The sequence below is a fragment of the Homarus americanus genome, unplaced genomic scaffold, assembly GCF_018991925.1.
Source record: "Homarus americanus isolate GMGI-L3 unplaced genomic scaffold, GMGI_Hamer_2.0 scaffold367, whole genome shotgun sequence".
In the NCBI taxonomy this organism is placed as follows: Eukaryota; Metazoa; Arthropoda; class Malacostraca; order Decapoda; family Nephropidae; genus Homarus; species Homarus americanus.
The window spans coordinates 782,603-803,847 of NW_024743709.1; the positions used below are offsets into that span (position 1 = coordinate 782,603).

The 21,245-nt window shown below is 36.0% G+C and overlaps 2 protein-coding genes across 2 annotated transcripts; one reads left to right on the top strand and one right to left on the bottom strand.

Moving 5' to 3' along the window:
- Positions 1-4,083: 4,083 nt before the first annotated feature.
- LOC121877251 lies at positions 4,084-8,851 on the bottom strand. The gene is made up of 2 exons (XM_042382901.1): positions 8,773-8,851; positions 4,084-6,657 (listed from the first exon to the last, which is right to left on the bottom strand). The coding sequence occupies exon 2, from the start codon at positions 6,654-6,656 to the stop codon at positions 4,698-4,700; it is 1,959 nt and encodes a 652-aa protein (XP_042238835.1). The 5' UTR covers position 6,657; positions 8,773-8,851; the 3' UTR covers positions 4,084-4,697.
- Positions 8,852-9,026: 175 nt separating this feature from the next.
- LOC121877252 (40-kDa huntingtin-associated protein-like) lies at positions 9,027-17,560 on the top strand. The gene is made up of 8 exons (XM_042382902.1): positions 9,027-9,101; positions 10,067-10,113; positions 10,778-10,923; positions 11,384-11,536; positions 11,849-11,978; positions 14,159-14,261; positions 15,018-15,142; positions 16,295-17,560. Exons 1-8 carry the CDS (start codon positions 9,034-9,036, stop codon positions 16,462-16,464), a joined length of 942 nt encoding a protein of 313 aa, XP_042238836.1. The 5' UTR covers positions 9,027-9,033; the 3' UTR covers positions 16,465-17,560.
- The last annotated feature ends 3,685 nt before the right edge of the window (positions 17,561-21,245 follow it).

A 21,245-nucleotide genomic window follows, 5' to 3' on the forward strand; every position in this document is an offset into this window, starting at 1 on the left:
AATGACAATGGCTTTTTCTAAAGTATATACAGTATATATATTGTACAGTATATATATATATAGTAGATGGCGGACTTCACTCATCTTTTGTTAAGTCGTAACCATTATTTCATGGGGTTCATCTGTAGTTCAAACTCCCATAAACTTAGTGTGTTGTATAATGCATACCACTTGGAACAATAATGGGGCTACAAATACAATTTTTCAGTGTAAATTTGTAACCTTCACCTTTGCAAAATTTGTTCCCTGGAGAAGAACATCTGCATCATTTTACTTATCTTTTTTTTCTTCAACTTGGGCTTCCTTAACAAAGCTGAGTAATGGAGGATGGTAAAAGTACATTAATAGTAATTTTCTTGTATAAGTTTGTATAATATTAACACTGTACTATGCTATTACAAAACATTTTTGTACATCATAATTGTCAGAGTGGAAGATAGTGACCAAACCCTACCACAAATACATCAGGAGTAATATATCTGTGGCCAATAATATACTGCAATGACAGACACTACTATTCACTGCTAAAGGTAAACCACAGAAAAATGCAGTAGTCTTTGAAACTGGTCTGTTGTGTGGTTGAGAAACTTTACTACTATCACAAAACAGGCAAAACTGATGAAAACTTTCAGTTCCACAAGAATTATAGGTACAGGGGGTACTGTGTTGTGCTAAATATATGAAATACTGTACTGCAGTACAATACCTTATAATTGACAGTGGTGCAGTACCATAATGTTTAAGTTAGAGCATTCTTGTTGGCTTACCTTATCAAAAAATATAACTTCAATTAATATTCCTTTCTCTACTTCCAAAAGATTTTGCACAGACCAGCACAAATAAATAATACATCTTGCTCATAAAGCGGTGCAGCATATAATTAAGAAATTTTTGCAATCGGTTTGGGCTTACTCAATATGGAAAAACTTAACCTACTGACAGAAAGCTGTGGCTCTCCTACTAAAAGAGCTCTGTAAATTACTGAGAATATTTACACATGCAGTGAGTGTTTCACTTATGAGATGATCCAACCAGTACTGTAGTACAGTATATTGAATTTGTCAGCAAATCTTTTGAGTGTTGCTTCAGTCTAAAACTTAAAAATATGTTGATGATCAGTATCTAAAGATAAGAGGAAAAGTTAAAAACTTAACTATTCCTTAAGTCCCGGAGGAAACAGTGTACACGTATTAAACATCCTCAGGTTAAAATTTCATAAATTATACAGGTACAGTGAAATTTCAGAAAAAATTGAATACGTAACATTGTTTTTAAAGGGTACTGCAAGACTTCATTGTTTTCAAATATAGTATAGTACATAACTTTCTCTAAGGTAAGAAACTAATATACTACACTATAACCTCTGTTTCTTTTAAGCATACAGCATTGGCCTTATATCCTCAAGACCAGTACATTACAGTACATACCTAATGTGCCCCCTCCTCCCCCCAAAAAGAAAAGAAAAGTGTAATACACCTGTTTAACAATCCAAATTTATCCTAAATAATAGTGCAAGTAGTTTTAGAGCCAATATTACATCAATATTTACTAGTACTGTACTGGATGTTCAACTTTGTCAGCAACTTTCCATATTTTGCACCTGAATGCTTAATTCCATGGATGAGAACATACTGAAAAGTTAAGTACATACAATATACAGCTCCTTTAAATATTGTGTTTGAATGATTTATCCTGAAAATAAAACTTTATAGCTGAATCAAGACAAGGAGACTCGTGTATTTTATCCATCAAAATCAATGAATTACAATGCAGGCTAACTCCCATCCCTAAGGTTGGAAGAAACAATTACAGGTTGTACCTCTCTAGTCCGGCATTCTGTGGTCTGGAACGATTTTAGCTTGCCCACGGAGAAAATAAATTTGAGTCTGGTACTTTCGATGTTTGGCTAAATTTTGCCTTATTTACCCTACTATTTTGGCGAATTACTACCTGTAATAAAGCAACATCCTAATAAACCAACAAAAATAACACAAAATTAAATAAAAACTAAAAACAACACAGAAAAGTTCTTATGTTCTACAGCTTCAGCTAGAGTTGAGCATACGTCATTCGAGTAAAAACACAGACAACAACATTGGCTGTCCTATGTTTTCAGCTTTACCACCACTGGTGGGTAGAATTTTTGTTTTAAATTCAGAAACATTAATTAAAATATATATATGAACAGTTAATAAGTGTTGCTTTCATATTCTTATGTAGAGTAATTACGATATGTTTTCACATGTGCACACTTACATACGTGAGCTCACTTTTTCCTTTATCATTAATGGTTAGCTACTTATATTGTTCCATTTATTAATATTAAATAACATTACTTAAAACTACCATATTAATTTTTTACATTAATTTTGCAACAGCTACAACCAGGGTCTTATTTTCTTCAGTTTTATATGTAGATCCAGTCAGTCACTGGTTTTGTAATCAACGAAAACAATCCCGTCTCGTTTCCTTGTGTTTTAATATTATACATATTATTAATGAATTGTATTGTTCATTTTGCACACATAAAAATTAATTAAATAAAAAAGACATTCAGTAATAAACAATACCCGGTAATGAATATTTTGTACATAAGAAAAATGACACTGTTTACACGATTTGTGCACGTCTGAACGTTGGCGGGCCGTTCAAACCTGTCGAAATTCAAGTTTCCGCCATCAAAATTTTTAATTGCGTAGTGTTTTTTTCCAAATAAAAAACGTCGAATTAAAAACTCCAAAAATTTGAGAACCTACTGTACAACATTTAACCCTTCAATATATCTTCAAAGAGACCACGGAGCAGTGAAATTGGTGCTAGTGCTTCCAAGCGTAAGCACAAGTCACAATCTATCCAGGAAAAGGGTGAATTTCCATGGTCCGGCACCGATCAGGTCCCGAGGTTGCCGGACTAGAGAGGTACAACCTGTACCAATAGTACAACTCTCCATTACAATCCTAGCCCTCAGAGAGGAACTCAGGAGGCAAAAGTTACAAATTAAATGAGTCTTGGTGCTATAGCAGCTTGTGTGACAAAACCCTCCCTGTCAGCCACTGGCCACTTTTAATTATCCAGGAAAGAAGCCTCAGACCATAGTAAACCCATAGGGAAGAGAAGGGAGCTGTGCAAATTAAACGACTGGTGTCAGCATCAACCTGGGTTGTAACCCATACACTTGATGGGTACAATACGAGAGAATGCGCGAGTCTATAAATATATTGCATATGTGTTTATCTCCATATACTGTACAGTAAACTCTTACAGTCTCTATATAACACTTCATCTACTTACTGGCATACTGTAGATCCAAAATTTGCAATGCACATCCTTTGTTCTATATAATGTATGTTGTAATACTGCACCGCAAATTATACGTATATAGTACTATATTAAACCAATTTTTTGGAAAAAATTACCCCCTGCAAAAATCATTAATTAAAATTCAAGGACAACCATCATCATATTTATAAACAGTAGGCCCATAGCATGTCAATAACCAAGTGTAAGCATTTTACTTTATCATACTGTAATTACCTCAACTATTGAGACAATGGTTTCAAACCAGGGCAATGAACCCTCCCAACTTACTACACCTACAGCACAAAGGAATCAATCTTCCTACACCAGTGACACAGTAAATTATAGGCACTGGCTAGAGTGAGCTATGCTGCACACAACCATCAACACACTAAATACTGCATCCTGTTATGTGTATCAACCACATGTCTGTGTAAGTGTTCAGTACGGTTAAGTAAGACATTAAATTATATTCATATACAATATTGCTGAAGATCTTTAAGTGTTTACTTTGTAAAAAGTGAGATTTTTAGGAAGTACAGTAGTACACAAACTTCAGATCCAGGAATGCAAATTCTTGTTTCTCACAAACTTAATTTATGCAAATTCAATACTGTATACAGTACTGTAAATGAGGTTTCTCAAGAGTGTAGCACCATGCAAAGTGGGGGCCAGTCATTACTTTTTCATCTTCCCTCTTTCTATAAGTTGTGCTCTACTCTAGCATCCTCATTTTTACTTTGTCTTCTCTACTTGTTCTACACCCAAAGTCATGAAAACACAAGCTAGAAGTAATTTCCATCTTAATTCTCACACATTCCGCTTCAAAGAAAATAAATGGTAGAACTTGAAATGTTACATGACCACTTACAGCATATAAAATTAGGGAACACCTATTACATAGACTGAGATGACAGATCATCATTTGTCTCAATATGAAACTACTGCAATATGTTTTCAGAATACAGATCTTTTTTCAACATCTTGTGCACCTCATAATATGTAGTACTGTACTCATTAATACTAATAAAACGAAGTCTGAATGACATGAACAGTAGTTTCAACTATACCCTTACAAATACTTCTTATACAAATATGAAGTGCTAGGTAATCTAACTACTGTACTTATTAAAACTTACAAAAATCTTATATTATGGTACACAGTTTTTCAGTTACCAAGGACAAGAGAAAAGTATTATTTGCCACAGTACACCTGTAGCTAATACAGTTCAGTAACTGTTTTAAACTTTTTTTTTTTAATGCAGTCTAATAAATATGCACAAACAACATGTATGAGGAAAGTGGTGAGCTGGCTTATTAATATTTTAATAGTGCAAACTCTTAATAAAGAAAAACCTTGTGTACTCATTATGCAGACATGTGTTTTGTGCAAGTTATCTTTATGTACGTGCTGCCCTCTCAGTCTCAATTAGACATTCTCTCACCAGAATGCGTGCATGTACAATTCCTCGCTTCAGCCTTTCAGCACTACTCTTACTACCAGCATAAGTTGGACGAATGTCCTTGCCCATTTCCTCGATTACAGCTAATAACTGCTGATATTTGGACATGCCATGTGCACTTGATGTACTTGTACTAGTACTGCTGGTGGTCAGCCCTGTAGCTGCTGGACTGAGTAATGATGCATCCAAATCTGCTGGCTGGAGACGAGCTAATGCCTCTGCTTCTAATTTTCGAAGCTCTGCCAAATCTGCTTTAGATAGGCCAGCTGCTGCAGCTGCTGCTTGCATCTGTTGAGCCTCCAATTTTGTTAGCTGTGCTAAAGCAACTGAGTCCAGTTTTGTTAATAAGTGTGGATCTAACTTAACTAGCTGAGCCAGTGTGTTTACATCAAGCTTTGACAATGAATGAGAATCTAGTTTGGCCAATTGAGCTAGCTGTGCATCAAGCTTAGTTATAGCATGTGCATCAAGCTTTGAGAGCTGAGCCAGGGTGGCAGGATCCATTTTAGCATGTGCTTCTAATTTAGAGAATTGTGCCAGAGTAACAGAATCCATCTTGGCTTGCTGATCTAATTTAACAAGTTGAGCCAAGGTAGCAGGATCCATCTTCGAATGTGGATCCAATTTTGAAAGCTGAGCTAAAGTAGCCGGATCCATTTTGGCATGTGCCTCGAGTTTGGACAACTGTGCAAGAATATTTGGATCCATTTTGGTAAGAGTATGATGATCCATTTTCATTAAATGGTTTAATGACGAAACATCTTTCTTAGTGAGATTGTGAGGATCCATCTTGGAAAGCTGTGACAGGGCTGCATTGTTCATTTTGTTCATGGCCTGTTGATCCAACTTTGCTAGTTGTCCAAGCATGGCAGGATCCATTTTAGACAATGAATGAGGATCCATTTTTGCCAATTGAGCCAATGTGGCCTGATCCATTTTAGACAAAGAATGAGGATCAATCTTGGACAATTGAGCCATGGCAACAGCATCCATTGAAGCCAACTGAGATAGAGTGGCTGAATCAACTTTAGAGAGTGTGTGTGGATCTAACTTAGCTAGTTGTGCCAAGGTGTTGGGGTCCAGCTTGGACAGAAGATGGGGATCCATTTTGGACAGCTGAGCCAGTGTGGCAGAGTCCATTTTACTAAGGGTTGCCCGAGTGTGAGCTTGTATTTGGGCATCATGCCTAGCTAACTGGGCAAGCATGGCCTGGTCTAACTTAGAAAGAGTATGAGGGTCCAATTTTGCTAACTGAGCAAGGGTTGTTTGATCCATCTTAGCTAACATCATTGGGTCAAGTTTGGCTAACTGATTGAGAGCTGCTGGGTCCATCTTGGAGAGTGTATGATGGTCAAGTTTAGCCAGTTGTGCCAACATGGCCTGATCTGCCTTGCTCATTGACATAGATACTGCAGCAGCTGATGCATCAGCTTTAACTAACTGGGCAAGTGTATTGTGATCAAGTTTAGATAAAGTGGCAGCATCAAGTTTAGACAGTTGTGCCAGTGTTGATTGGTCTAATTTGGCAAGAAGGTTTGGATCCAGCTTGGCCAAGGCATTGGCACTGGCAAGACTGGCTTCTTGTAGTTTTGCCAAGTAAGCAGCATCTGACTTGCTGAGATGTTGAGAAGGGTGTCCACCAGAATGAGAGTGAGATCCTGAGTGTGAAGACACATGTGATGAATGAGCAGTGGAGTATGAGTGTGACGACTCAGATTTGCTACTGGAGGAGCTGCTGGTCATCATTTTGACATCTAGATCTGGCCTCAATTGTTTGGTTAAGGCTACTGGATCCAGGGTAACTCCCATTTTTGCCAACATAGCAAAGTCTATATCTGGACGTAACTTTGCCAGAGCCTCCATCGCAGCTGTCTGGGATGCTCCACTTTTATCCATCCTGAAAAAAATAAATACAAATTTGAGTTTTTATTATGTTTAAACACACACTTGTCTCCACAATAACACTCTACCCAATTAAGATATTTCAATTCAACTCCTTTTGAAAAAGTGACTTCTTTCTGATACTAATAAACATAGTGTTTTTTCTGTATAGTATATACTGTACTGTATAATATATCCTTTCAATTCTTCTTTCAATCAATTGTATATTCAATTATTATCACCCATAGTTTCTTATCCATCCTTCAGTAAAAGATCCCCAATTAAGCTGATACTAGTCACAATACACAAAGACATTCCACTATTCAGAATTACAAACTATTTTGTCTGCTATGTATGTACAGTACAGTACTGTTCAGTACTGTACATACAATTCTAATTTATCCAGAGCTTTAAAACCTTGAGATGAGTGGTAACAGTAACCTAGACTTAACACTCTCAGGGTTTTTATACACTATATGAATGGTTTTTTTTAGCCACTTAAGGCTTTACCATCTGTAGAAAAAGGTACTTGCTTAGCCAGTCAGCGAGCGGCTGGTGTTGCCATGAGCTCTCATACACTTGGCAGCAGTGTGTATTGTCTCTGCTGTGACACACAGCTTCATTCATGTCTTGCACCTCAAAAATACCTCCATTTGATGGCCAGTATCATTTGAATTTTTTTATATATATACCTGCACTGCATACTGTACTCTACAATGATATTCCCGTTAGCCGTATAATTGATGCAGAGCTCTTCCTGGAATGAGAAATTTCCGGGTATTGAGACGAATTTCTCATTCCTATAAAAAATTGTCATCCCTGGAATTTTTCCAGATACTGTACAATACTGTACATGGAAAAGCTTTCCAAGAGTCTAAACTACACATTTCACATGGACAGACACTATCGCACATCCCCGGAATGTTTCCAGGTGCTGGGGAGAGGTTTCCAAGAGTAAACTATGCATCTTGTATGGACAAACACACTCCCATTACATTTAGGTCGTAGTTACGAGTGAAAATATTTATAGCTAGCCCAAAAATTTTATAAACTTTTATTGACTGCATCTGTTCTACCTAGTTCTTATTGAGACATGAATTTGGTACCATAATAATCCCGAATTCTCTACAAGGCTGTTTCAATAAGAGATCCTCAAACAAAATAGTTAGACTCAATAAAATGATGAGGACTCAATTCTTTTATGAAAAAAAAAAAAAAAACGTAAGAAATGTTTATACAGTACCAGAGTCAACAGCTATATAATCAGTTATAATTTAGAAACACCATTTATTTATCTAAATACTTAATAGTTTATCTAAAAGTTAGTTTAAATAAAAGTAATCTCACCATTAGCTTGAATATTCGGTCACCAGAAAACTTTCCATTCCAATGGGAATGAGTAGAACAATTTGTTTACAAATAAGAAAGATGGTGGCAGCCACAAGCACGAACTTGTGTTCATTCTGTAATCACTTTTTTTCATATGATTATGTTGTAAATTGAGGCAATTTTTCTACAAACACAACTAATTAGCAGTGGGTGTTTTGCACCTGACCGAAAATACCATGATGTTAGTGGTGGTACTGTAATAAAGTGCAATATATCTGACCACTATGCAAGGATGTGCAGGCATTTTCTTAAGAGCCAGTTATTGTAAAGTACACGGCTCCCCAAAAAAATGATTTCCCAAGAGTCCCCTTATTCAACTATCGTTCGTTTATTTGTGAGAAAATGGCAAATAAAAAAAATCAGAAGTTCAAGAGCTCTCGAATGACGTATTTTTCATAAAAAAAATCCGTGGTTGGTCGAATCTACAAACTGACCACAATAACAGCTGGTGTTAAGCAAAATATCCATTCATTACAAAGCAATAAAGTGAGTGATTATCTGACGAACCACTACGTAGTCCACTCAAGAATTAAACAGTACCCGACCTTTTGTGTGGAGCCGTAGTAACTATTGGGAGGATGGCGGGCAGCTGAGGCTTAACCTTATTGGCTTGACAAGCTGATGTTCAGTTCCAAAACAAAGCTTATACTTAAACACAATCCAACAATTTACTTAGTTTTTACTTTATGTTACTGCAATAAACTAAAGAATTATATATAACTAAACCACTTGAAGGACTTACTCTTAAATGACTAGTGTTTGTTGAAGTAAATCACCTCTGACCCTCGGCTTGGGTTTGTTTACCTCCATCATCTTCTTACGTACATTACAATGTTGTAAAAAAATTATAATAAAAAAGACCACGTTATTATCATAAATAAATATTGATTTATATATTATTATATATATAAATAAGCGGTTTTGTTAATATGTTATTTTATCATCTTGTTTTTATAAATATTATCTAGGAAAATGACATATCTCAGTTAGTATTGGAACAGTGATGGAGTCTGTGGTGGTGGGGAATGACTTCCTCCTACAGTACCGTAATATATCATCCAAGCTCAAGAAGTAAGAACACTTTATGATTAACTTGAAGTAATGGTATTATACTAAATGCGTTTCAGGACTGAGCTACGTCTTGGGCAGAGAAATTGTACAGCACATAAGTAGTTTATAGTTACTGAAGTAATTTAAATAATTTCTACCATTAATCTATTACATAAACTTTTTCGGCGACATAGGGAATTAACACATATCACTGAACTGTGAGGTAAAGGTGTGTTCTGGAGATGTCACCTTAATATACAGTATAATTATAGTTTGTATTTCGTGATTTTCACAGGTACAGGTATTTGTTTTATGAAGTTATTTGTCGAGTCATAGACCTTTCTTATTCCTGTGATTTGACCAACATTTAATCTGATTATTTGAAGCTGGTGATGCTGATGGCCTAGATTACTGAATTCAGTCAGTTGCAAATGTAGTTAGGTTAGGTTGGGTTTGTTAGGTCAGGTTGGGTTAAATTAGGTTAGATTAAGTTTGCAAGTGACAGAATTCATTAATCTAGGATTAACATCATCAGACTGAGTCAATCAGAATGAATATAGCTCAAGTAGTGGAAGTAAATAAAGGTCTGTGATAGGTCAATAACCCCTGCCTTTGTTTGAACTAATAGAATGCAGATCTGATAGATGAGTTAGTAATACTCTTGGAGACTGTCCTCCAATAACTAGCAAAAACAAAACAAATACAATCATATGAATAAAAGTTGTATTTTACCTCAGGTTTCTTAAAAAAAAAATGTTGGCTTTTCTTTTATGCAAATACTTAATGTAACCAATAATGTGCAGAAAGTGTGATGTTACCATATATGAACTCTGCCCATGTTTTGTTTTATTATAGTTATCAAGAAAACAACAATTTAACTTTGTGTAGAAATGTAGAACCGTTGTTAGATACAAGGTACAATGTTCATGTACAATACTGTACTGGTTGACACAATGAATTTTAACACAACTGTTTGAATCTTCCAGACGGTTTCTTCGAAAACCTAATGTAGCAGAAGCAAGTGAAGAATTTGGTAAGTTAAGGAAAAATGTTCTTTTTAATATTTTTTCCATTTTTTCTCCAGTCTTCTATTTGTAATTATATTAAAGTTGTTCTGCTAATTTATTCCAAGCAACAGTTCCTTTCAATATTTTTACATCAGAACAATCACATTAAGCTGTATGATTTTTTTCTAATAATATTTCTTGATATGATGCAGGATAGCCAGACAAAATGTATAGTACCTGTGCCTATACTGTACCAGTCCATCATGGGCAAGTGTACCCAACAGTGTAGCTACTGTAATCATTTATTGTTGAGTAGGTACAGTTAACTCCACTCATTTATTGTAATACAAACTTGATGTGAACAAAAATAGTTGAGTTGGCAGTTGTTGGTATAGAATCAGCAAACCACATACGGTAGTTCAGTTGTGCCAAACAGTGAGGTTAAATGCATCAATTGCATTTGCAAACAGCACAACATAAGGGAAATAAACAGTGTCATTTTTGGTAGTCAATTTAAAGAGAGGAGATGTGTATCCTTTCCTACATCAATACCTTTCTTTATTCCATAATCTTGTTGTGCAACAAATCAAATATAAAATCAAATTTATTTCGTTTGTGATCATTTCTTGGAAAGAGATTTGCATGAAAATGTCTGAGTCTAGTATTGTATTAAAATTTTTGTTGTTAAAGGTCAGTTAGCCCGAGAGCTAAGTGATGGGGAAGCATGGGCACAAGCTGGTCTGTGTTGTGTGGCAGTAGCCAGGTGTGAACAGACTTTGGTCAACCCTACCACAGAAGTCTCAGCCATAACCCAGGCAGCAAGATACTTTCTCAAGGTAAATAGTGTTCATTAATATGGAACTGCTTTCTTATAATCATTTAACTCTTTATTAATTATGGAGGTTACTGTAATATGTTATGCCAGATTTTTAAATCATCAAGCTTCAAGCCGTCTTACTCATTATCTCTGTATTATCATCTTACTATAAATTTTTGGATGAATGACAGCAAGATGGCTTATTAAATTTTTTCTAAAGCAGATCTTATTTGTATAACCTTATTTTGTTTCTTTATATTCGGTGGTCAGAACGCCGTAGCTCCCACACATAGGTAACCTTACCTTGGAGTGCAGCCTGACTGTTTATAGAAGTTTCATGGCATAAGATCTGTTTTAGGTTCTAATATTACTAAAAAATAGATGAATCTTCTTCCCTAATTCTTTCCTATTAATAATAATTATTGTATGAATAATGTACTTATATTTTGTAATACAGTATTGTACTATAAATCTTTCAGGCAGAAGTCATAAACAACCATCTTCATTGTCCAAGTTTCAATGAACATCTCATGACTGCCATTAGCTGTTATCAGCATGCCATTCAGCTGTACCTAGACCAGAAGCAACCAAAACCAGCACTAGCAGCATCACTGGCTGTAGAATTAGGACAGGCAAGTTTATTGATATTTAGTAAAAGTTGATCTGAGCATAAGAATAGTAATCTAATTTGAATCAATTAAATTTAAACTCACTTTGCCAAAGGAAGAGGCAGGAATGGTTGAAGACCTTTTATTCTCTCTAACCTCATCCACTCATTGACATTTCTAAGTCTCCATTGCCAGCTGAATTCCCTGTATCACTGCAGATGTATCACCTGATTAAATCCTTATGTTGATGCTAAAGTTTTGTTTACCTGAAACTACATTAAATAATTGTACAGTACTGAATGTTAATTCATGAGAAATTATCTGCTTTATTTTCAGGCCCTTCAGTCATTAGGGCGGCCATCTGAAGCATTAATTCATTTACGTATAGCTGCTGACCTCCACTCTGCCTCCCCATTTCACCACCTGACATGTCTTGGTTACATTGCCTCTTGTAAAATAGAGTTAGGTTAGTACCTATATGATGTTTCATTTTGTTTTAGGATATTCAAATAATAGCTACCCGGTATGTTGCACCGTACAGTACTGTACATTACTTAATTTTTATGTTTATACGTAATGCCTGGATTGATATTGAAACTAGTCTATATTTCTTTGGTATCCAGAATGCTTTGTCCTCCCTGGGGAACTCTCATATCTTGAGGAAGTTATCATGTTGAGTCTAACCATGGCTTCATCACCTCCAATACGAAGACATTATTATCCAAATTTAATAAATGTAACACAGTATAGTATTTAATAGACAAGTGACAAATTGTCTGGTGATGAAATGTCTGCCCACCACTGACATACCTGGTAGCAAAGAAACTTATGTGATGGTGTGGTAGATCATATAAATGAATGATAGCTGACACTTGCTGGTTTTGAAAAAAAGTCTATCTGAAAAGAGAAGGAATTTTGGGTAAGGTAAAGTTAATGGGAAAGTAGTAGCAAAAATTAACAGGTATAAGTTCAGTGAACAATAAAATGAAAGTTTGAAATATGGATCTTGACTTACCTGTATGACCAAAGGAACTTACCTGATTGACCAAAGGAAAGAAATAAATGACCTGCCAGTTCTATACCATTAAACCTCATCCTGGCTAAGTCTGACTGCTATAGGGCTTTGATATTTTTAATGGAAGGATATGCTGTATTATCTAGATGAGTAGAGTTTTTGTTGCAAGAAACCTTCTCACTAAGTTAAAGATTTGATCACATTTGAGTTTGTGATTATCTTTACACTCTCATAAACCCGAAGTGTTACCCTAGGTACTGGTAAACTCGGTGCGGCAAGTTGTCAATTAGCTGCAAGCTTCAGAACCATGAATTTGTTTGTAAAAGAATGATCTATAATATTTTAATGGGATAAGACAGAAAGCACACACTTCATCATTTATGGAGGCAATGACAAATATAACTTCATTGGTTTTTAAGCATAAATTTATTTTATGATAGCGTCATCAATGGCTCACAAGACTATTAAGTACTAACCTATGAGATTTTAAACCAGCCAGGAATGAGCTGAAGGAGGTTGTGTCATTAGCACTTAAAAGTTAGCAGCCCGCCTATGTACTGTACATATGCTCCAAAAAGTATCTTTACAATTTTTTGTTAGACAATATGACACAAAAGATGAAGGGAGTTTAACAACCCTACCGAGACAAACAGGAGTTACAGTCTTGCTTTAGAAATTCATCGGATCCCTCCGTAAAGATACGGTACTTTTTGGAGCACTTGTACTTCCAATAGCCACACAGTTATGTGGTCTTTGTTAAGGTAACTTAAAATGAAAACTTAACTGAGGAATTTGTTCCTTGTTCAAAAGTAGGCAAAACTTTTGAAGCAATGTGTTCTTGTTGGACAGTGAGTTGGAGTGAATTTTGATATTCTAGCTATTCAGTGAGGTGAGTACCAGTATCTCTTATTCGCTCAAGCTTTAGAGGAATAACTGAGGATTAAAGCATACCCTTGACTTAGTTTAATACCACTGGGTTTAATTATTATTTCATGACTATACAGACAAGGATTTATCTCATTTTCTGTTTTCTAAGCCAAAATTTGTATATACAGTACTGAACTGTACACTACAGTGGAACATTGATAATAAAGACACTCGTGGGACTCTGGCTGTGTGTACGTTTAAGAAAAATGGGTTGATACTTATAAGAATATTTTTTAATGTACAGTACTGAACTTGATAAGGTTGCCTTTAGAACTCGTGAATGTCACTGATTTGGAACATAACAATGTAAGTCAGTATACAAGTTCTGACAAGGACTTTTTAACTGCTGTACTGTAGTCTAAGTGAATTGATGTGAAGGATTGTGGTCACTTTGGATGGTGAGATTCACTGTATACTGCGTTTGTGACTCGAGGATAAAAGTCAGTACAGTATGTGTGGATATTTCTGTGTGTCTTAGCCCTTTCTTTTATGCTTACCACACTTGTGTTACACTACTTTCCCTAAGTACTGTACAGTATTACCCACCTTCTTTGAGGCTTCTGTGATCCTTGATCAACACCCCACAAAAAAGTAGAGAAGTAACAATAATAGATACAGTAGGTTGAAGTATTTGTTGTTCGTATTTATGCATTATATTTTGACATCATGGAAGAGTCTCTTACTCAAAATTTACTATCGTTCAGGAGACCTGCATGGAGCCTTGATGGTGTTTACTCAGATGACAACCCTCATCGAGCAAACTGCTGAACAACCACTCACTGGAGCATATAAGGACATTTTGGCCAGGTATTTTATTTAAAATAAATTTTAATTTTATAATATTCTGCATATTATTTCCAGTTAACCATACTGTTTTCTTTATCCAGCACTATGAAGACCAACAGTTTATCAAATACTGTATGTGAATTTTCAGTGTTTTGAACAAGGTCATCCCCTCTCCCTCTGCCCCTATCCTGGAAACCGTGTCTATAAAGTGTGCTCTATTTTATCTTACCTGAATAGTTGTCAGTCCTAAGGCCCTTATTCTACTTGGACAATCAAAATGATTTAGTTCAGGAATAATCCTAGTCACTCTGTATTGCACCTTTTATAGGGATGTTATGTTTGTGCAGTTGAAGATAGATCATGTTTGTTTGATAGGTACTTAAATGAATAATGAGAAGGTGTGCTGCTCTACAATCAGTTATGTACGATACATTATTATAATGTGTTGCCAGAATTAGCATAACTACTGATGGAAAAGTGAAATCTTGTGTCTTAGAAAACATAAAGATTTGTTGGAAAGATTTTGTGGTACCCATTTTGTATGTGATATGTTTGACCAGAGAAATGTGTGTGTATGCATGGGGGTTGTCATAAAAAGATAGTGCAGTTGATATACTGTAGATGAGAGTGTAGTGGGGGGGTTAGTCCTGAAGTGACCAACCCCCCATCTAAAAATGGTAATCTAATTGATGTAGTGTAGATAGTGTAGTAGATGTAGTGTATGTGTTGTAATGTTGGTCATAGTTGCCCCTCGAAAACATAAGTGTTGTCTTCCAGGTGTGAAATCTCATCATTGCTCATCCTGTTGACACTACGGCCACTCCCCCAGCACACCAAGCAACCTCATGCAAAGCTCTTAGAGAAATACTCATGGACCACACCAGATCTACAAAGCCTTGATGGTAAATATTCTAGATAATATTTTTGTTAGGTTCATCTTATGGAATATCAATAACCTTGAAAGTTTTTTTTTATAATTTGTCTTATATGTAGTTGTAGATTATTATTTAGAGGATATTGTACTTAAATATAACTAGCAGGAAAGTCTTATTTTTTTAATGAGAGGGATAGCAAGAGTGTAAAATTAGCTTGAATGGAGTTTCCCTACTGTACCATAACTTTCGCACCACTGATCAGCCAGTTAGCCACCCAGGCGGTCGGTCACATCTCTGTTATAGATTGTTGGCAAATACCGGACATATACAGGCTCTTAACTATACCAGAGCCTGCACCAGTGTTGATCAAATCTGTCCCTAAATGAGCTCATGGTAGTTACTTTCAGAGCACTCTCTGGCAGGTTATTCCAAGAGTTCGCAACTCTTACACCAAGGAGTTTGCTCTGACAATTTTCTGTACATATGGCTTTTTTAACTTGAGAATGTGACCTGTAGTGGAGAGGGTATCCGATAGTTCCAGATATGAACTCTTGACTGAGTAGTGTTCTTTTAAGATGCTTATAAACTTCTATTCAATCACCCTTTGCTTGTTTGTGCTATAAACTAAACAGTTGAAGGCATCCTAATATTGCATGGTATGAGAGGGTCTTAAGTGCAGGCACCAGTCTGGTAGCTATCTTTTGGATATTGTCAATCAACTGGCAGTCTTTACTATATCTCCGGGACCAAACAGAAAAACAGTATTGTCCTGTACTCCAAGTGGAGGAGTACCAAACTATTGAAGAGCAATATGAGGGATGGACCATCTAGGTGCCAAATATATATGATCTTCATAGATGCCCCACTATACTCTGTTCACTCCAAGCTTACAACTGGGCCACCTCAGAGGTGGTGAATTAACAGCAAATGCTGCTGATCATTTATAACCTATTCTTCTTCACTTTAAGATATTTATGTTATCAATGTGTTTCACATGCTAATTATTACTTCTCTGACTTGTAATTGCAGAATATAAAGGAAATCAATCATTGTCTTGGTATATGTCATTTACTGCATATGTATATTTTTCTCTATAAATTTTTTTGGAGTTTATAGTGTTAGCATGTATTCGTTAATGTATACAGTATCTATAAAATATTCTGCTCCTCTGCCACACAGTGCCATATGATGATGCCGAGTTGGTGGTGTTGCTACAGTCATTAGTGCTAACATGTCAGAGTCGTGATACACAAGCTCTTGCCACTCTCAGTCAGCACCTGACTCGGTTATTAGGACCTGAACACCTTCACTTGCTCCACACACTTGTTACGGAAATGAACAGAACGTAACTGAAAGTGAGACACCGAGCTCACTATCATCATTGGATCTAGATGTTCCACAGATATCACATACAATCCCTTATTGGTACAGGTAATTACAATTAAGGAGAGTTCTTTATTAACCTTAAATATATCTCTAGCTATATGGTAATAGCAGGATTTTTACTGAATCAATTGTTCAGTCTTTTTGATTAAATGGCTGTAGGAAACTTTTGTGAATGGAGGTGATTATGTTTTTCATCTATTCATATGTGACTTTCCCCTTATTTTGTAACCTAAGCATTTGTCAAATGTTATTAAGCATAAATGAAATGTATTATATCTTATACTATAAACTGAACTGTATAAAAATTTGTACATAGATATAATTATTTTTTCTTCAGACAGTAGTTCCTCTGGATGTAACAACTTACTAAGTGGCATAGGTTAGGTATATCCCAGACTTCAGAAGGTCATGTTTATTGACAAGAAGGCTGGTTACTTTTGCAATATAAGATGATGGTAGTGGACAATGAGAAGTGCCTCAAACTTACATCAGATGAGTCACATTGAACCTACCAATAAATTCATCATCTTCAACATTCTACATCATAAATCAAGATGGATGCTAAAACAAGTACAGAAAAGAAATGCAGTAGGTTATGAAGTGACAAGACTACCTTTGGAAAGGATCATGGTTTCCGTTGGCAATACACATTTTGACAGTCCATATATTCTCAAAGGTGTGCTGCACAGAAGTGAGTCCAGGACTGTGCTGTAAATGCTTGCAGAATAAAACTTGGTGAATTTGTAATTCCTGGGAAGTGATAGACTTGCTTAAAATTCCAAAGACAGCCAAAAGGCAGAGAGACATGCACTCAAGCAGGTTGGAAGGGAATAGTTGGACTGTTAAGTGAATATTAGCAACAACAGGAAGCTGAAATATTTTGGACATGCTGGTAGAATGGATGAAGGACGCTGCATTAGATGCTTATGGTCTGTTCAAACACATAGTGACAGTAACTACCAATGTTGGATGACATTCCTTGTTTACTTTTATAAGTTTTGTTGGGGGATGAACCCAAAGTCATTTGTATTATAATGAAATAAATGTGATACTATATAATTGTGTTGAATATTTCCCCATGAAATTATGCTGTGGGGTGACCGAGATCACCTGCTCTGGGTGAGGGAAGTAATGTTTATATCTACTGTGGATGATTTTATCAAAGGCTACCAGCGGTTACATAAGTTAAATTCACTATCTGTCAGTGTTCTTCCATTCCTTTTTCTTAAAAAGGAACAGCTGCACCAAGCCTCATAATAAAAACTAATAAAATTTATTTGATAATTTAGGGTGAGTAACTAATTGTTATTTCATGAACATTTCATAGTTAATCACTGTGTGCACCTGATACACCTGTGAGATCCTCTACTCTTACTTCTCCTGTCACACACAATTCATTTCACTGTGAAGAGTCAATAGTCATTACTGTATGTTGTTTTGATCCAATGTCTTAATGCTAGAACATAAAATTACCCGAATGCAGTCTATCAGTGTGTCCTAAATGTACTTCACCCAATACATGTTCTTCAAAAGAGTGTATAGTTTATCTATGACAGAGGGAAGAGTACGAGAGAACTGACAGAGAACATGTATAGTTCTTTGAATTTATGATAACACCATATACTTGTACAGTTATCAGCTTATTAGGGAAAGGTAATACAAATGATACCCAAATTACAAAGGGGGTAAGTCTGGTAAATATACCGGGGAAAGTGTATCAGTAGACTCATTATTGAGAGAACTGTTGTAATAGCAGAGAGCATATTAGGGGAAAAGCAATGAAGGTTCAAGGAAAGCATAAAAGTGTTTGAATCAAAGGTTTGTATAAAGGAACTTGGAGGAAACAATCTTGAAGAGGGAAAGCAATAATAAGAATAAAGATTACTGAATAAACAAATATTAAGCAGAATAACAATAAAATTGAGAAGTAGAAAGGAAAAATAAGAAAAAATAAAAGAAGTGGATGATAGAGGCAAAAACAAACAAGGAAAACTACAAGAAAAATTAAAAGCAAGTGAAGAAGTAGAATGAAAAAAATTTAAGAAAGTTTAAGCAACAAATAATAAGAAGCAAGTAAAGAAGTACCAGGTAGAATGAAAAAAAGAAAAAGAAAAATGAAGCTACAAGAAATTTTAGAAAAAATTGAAGATGGAGAATTAAAAAAACTTGAAGAATGATTAGAAAGTGAAGACATAAGAATGAGGGAAAAGTGAAAGAAATGAAGAATAAGAAAAAACCATGAGATAAGAAAAGGAGAGGAAGAAGAAAAAGATGATTTTGTTTAATGAAACGAATAAAACTACTGTATTGTAATGTAAATAAAACAAAGCATAAACTGAACTTTGTTTCATTAATTCTTAAACTGTACTCGTTCAGTTTAGTTGTATGCCAGCAGCCCAGGGATTAACCCCTTGAGTACGATGTATTGTCTTCTTGAGTACTAAGAAGCCACCCATTAAGATATCTTTACCCTTGAGTATGATGTTTTAACCCCTTTGAGTATAATGTTTAATCCCTTATGCATGATGTCTTATCCCTTTGAATATGATGGCTAATCCACTTGAGGACAGTAATGCTGTACGTGTGATACTGTATTAAGTCAACATACTCACGGTATTAAGAGTAATGAGTTTTATAACTGAATATATTAAAATCATATCTCTTATTCAGTTACATTTTTGTATTTCTTTTTATGTACTGTACAGTATATAAAAATAGATGTAATTGATATAAAATAATAAAAGACTTTCTACATGACTACAAGCAGTGTGTGGTGATTAATTGCACGAAATCATCATACGTACCTGTCACAAGCAGGGTACCACAAGGCAGTGTATTGGGCCCGCTGTTTGTTTGTTTCATAAATGACATGCCTGATGTTGTACACGCCTCCATACAAATGTTTGCCGATGATGCCAAGTTATTTCGGGAAATCAAGAACCAAGTGAACTGTGAAGAGCTGCAGAAGGACCTCTGTGGGCTCCAAGAATGGTCGAAGAAATGGCTGCTGAGATTCAGTGTCACGAAGTGTAAGAGGATGCACCTGGGGCGTACCAACGGTAAGGAGGCGTATTATATGTCCCAACAGGATGAAGAAACTCCACTATTGACTGAATGTGAGAAGGACCTAGGAGGGCCACTAGACTGGTGCCTGCACTTCGGCACCTCAGCTACCCTGAGAGATTGGAGCGCCTGAAGTTGCCTAGCTTGTACTCAAAAATGGGCAAGGGGCGACCTAATTGAGGTGTATAAGCATCTCAAGGGGCACTACTCAGTTGAGTGTCCTTACTTGGAGCTGGCGGACGCTTGCCCCACAAGGGGTCACAGCTCAAGATTGAAGAAGCCGCAGGTCCAAAAAACTGTGAGGGCAAACTTTTTCGGAGTGAGAGTTGTGAACTCTTGGAACAATCTACCAGAAAGTGTTGTGACGGCACCGAGTGTGAGCTCTTTCAAGACCAGACTTGACCAACACTGGAGCAGGTTCGGGTACATTCAGGAGCGGTGCATGCCCAGTACTTGCCAAAAATGCGTAACAGAGACGTGACCGATCGCCCAAGCGGCTAACGAGCCGATCAGAAGTGATGAGGATAAAAATAAAAGCATAGGATTACATGATTAGGCTCCCACCTCATTTTTCACCTGGTGATTAAATACCCTACTGCTATCTAGGGGTGTGAGGTTAAGTTAGGCTTGGTTAATGTTAAGGTGATTAATCCTGAAGGTGAAATAAACTGATGACCCTAAGCACAGAGAATATTATGCTACCATACAGGTACAGTACTTAGAAATATAGCTTTGTTGTTTGTAACCTTAGTTCAAGGTTCAGGAGTTAGGTAGTGGCAGTTAGACTCACCTGAGCACTGAGCTCACAATAGGTAATGGTGCTAATATGGTATGCAGTCTACCGAGCTGGAGATATATATGTATATATATATATATATATATATATATATATATATATATATATATATATATATATATATATATATATATATATATATATATATATATATATATATATATATATATATATATATATATATATATATATATATATATATACGTATCTTTTTTCCTAGTACAGTACTGTATATGCTATCGCCCATCGAACTTCAGTCGACCTGAGTTACGTGAGTCAGACGTGACATATCACACCAAGGTTAAGCAAATACTGTAAGTGAGCGTTTTCTATGTACGTACAGTATATGCTGATAACCACACTGGAAAAATAAAACTCGAAATTCTCAAGTGTTTTCGTATAATTCACATCTTTAGGGGTGAGTATAAGATTAGATAAGAATAATCTTCCCCTGTATCTTGGTATCTGTGAGGCAGTTTTTATTTATTTTTCTTCATTACACTCCCTCGCTCAGTGACATGCTACTGAGCACATGGAATAATCTTTGCACTTGAATGGTCTCAGGCATTTTTTTGGTTGCGTGTTGTTTTACTTGTTCGTATTAGCTTTAGAGAAATGGCGGAATGTTGTTGCTTCACCATCCTGCTTCTTTGGTTATTCACCGGTCTTCTCAACCTCGGTTGTTTTCGTTCAGTTAAATAGTCTGACACCATTTAAGTTCAAGGACTCAAAGAGGCTAAAGTTCATTGTCTGAGATAGGTTCTTGGTACCGCCTATGATGGTCCGACGTCGATCAGGAAGAAGGGCTGGGGGTCATTTACCCTCGATCTCTCATCAGGAGAAAACATTTTAAAGACCCAGGAGCTGTTTACCTCGGGAAAATAA

Coding starts and splice junctions, on each gene's coding strand:
- LOC121877252 (XM_042382902.1), top strand. CDS start 9,034: ATGGAGTCTGTGGTGGTGGGGAATGACTTCCTCCTACAGTACCGTAAT. Junction 10,924..11,383: donor CAGCAAGATACTTTCTCAAG/GTAAATAGTGTT, acceptor TAAATCTTTCAG/GCAGAAGTCATAAACAACCA. Junction 11,979..14,158: donor CTCTTGTAAAATAGAGTTAG/GTTAGTACCTAT, acceptor ACTATCGTTCAG/GAGACCTGCATGGAGCCTTG.
- LOC121877251 (XM_042382901.1), bottom strand. CDS start 6,656: ATGGATAAAAGTGGAGCATCCCAGACAGCTGCGATGGAGGCTCTGGCA.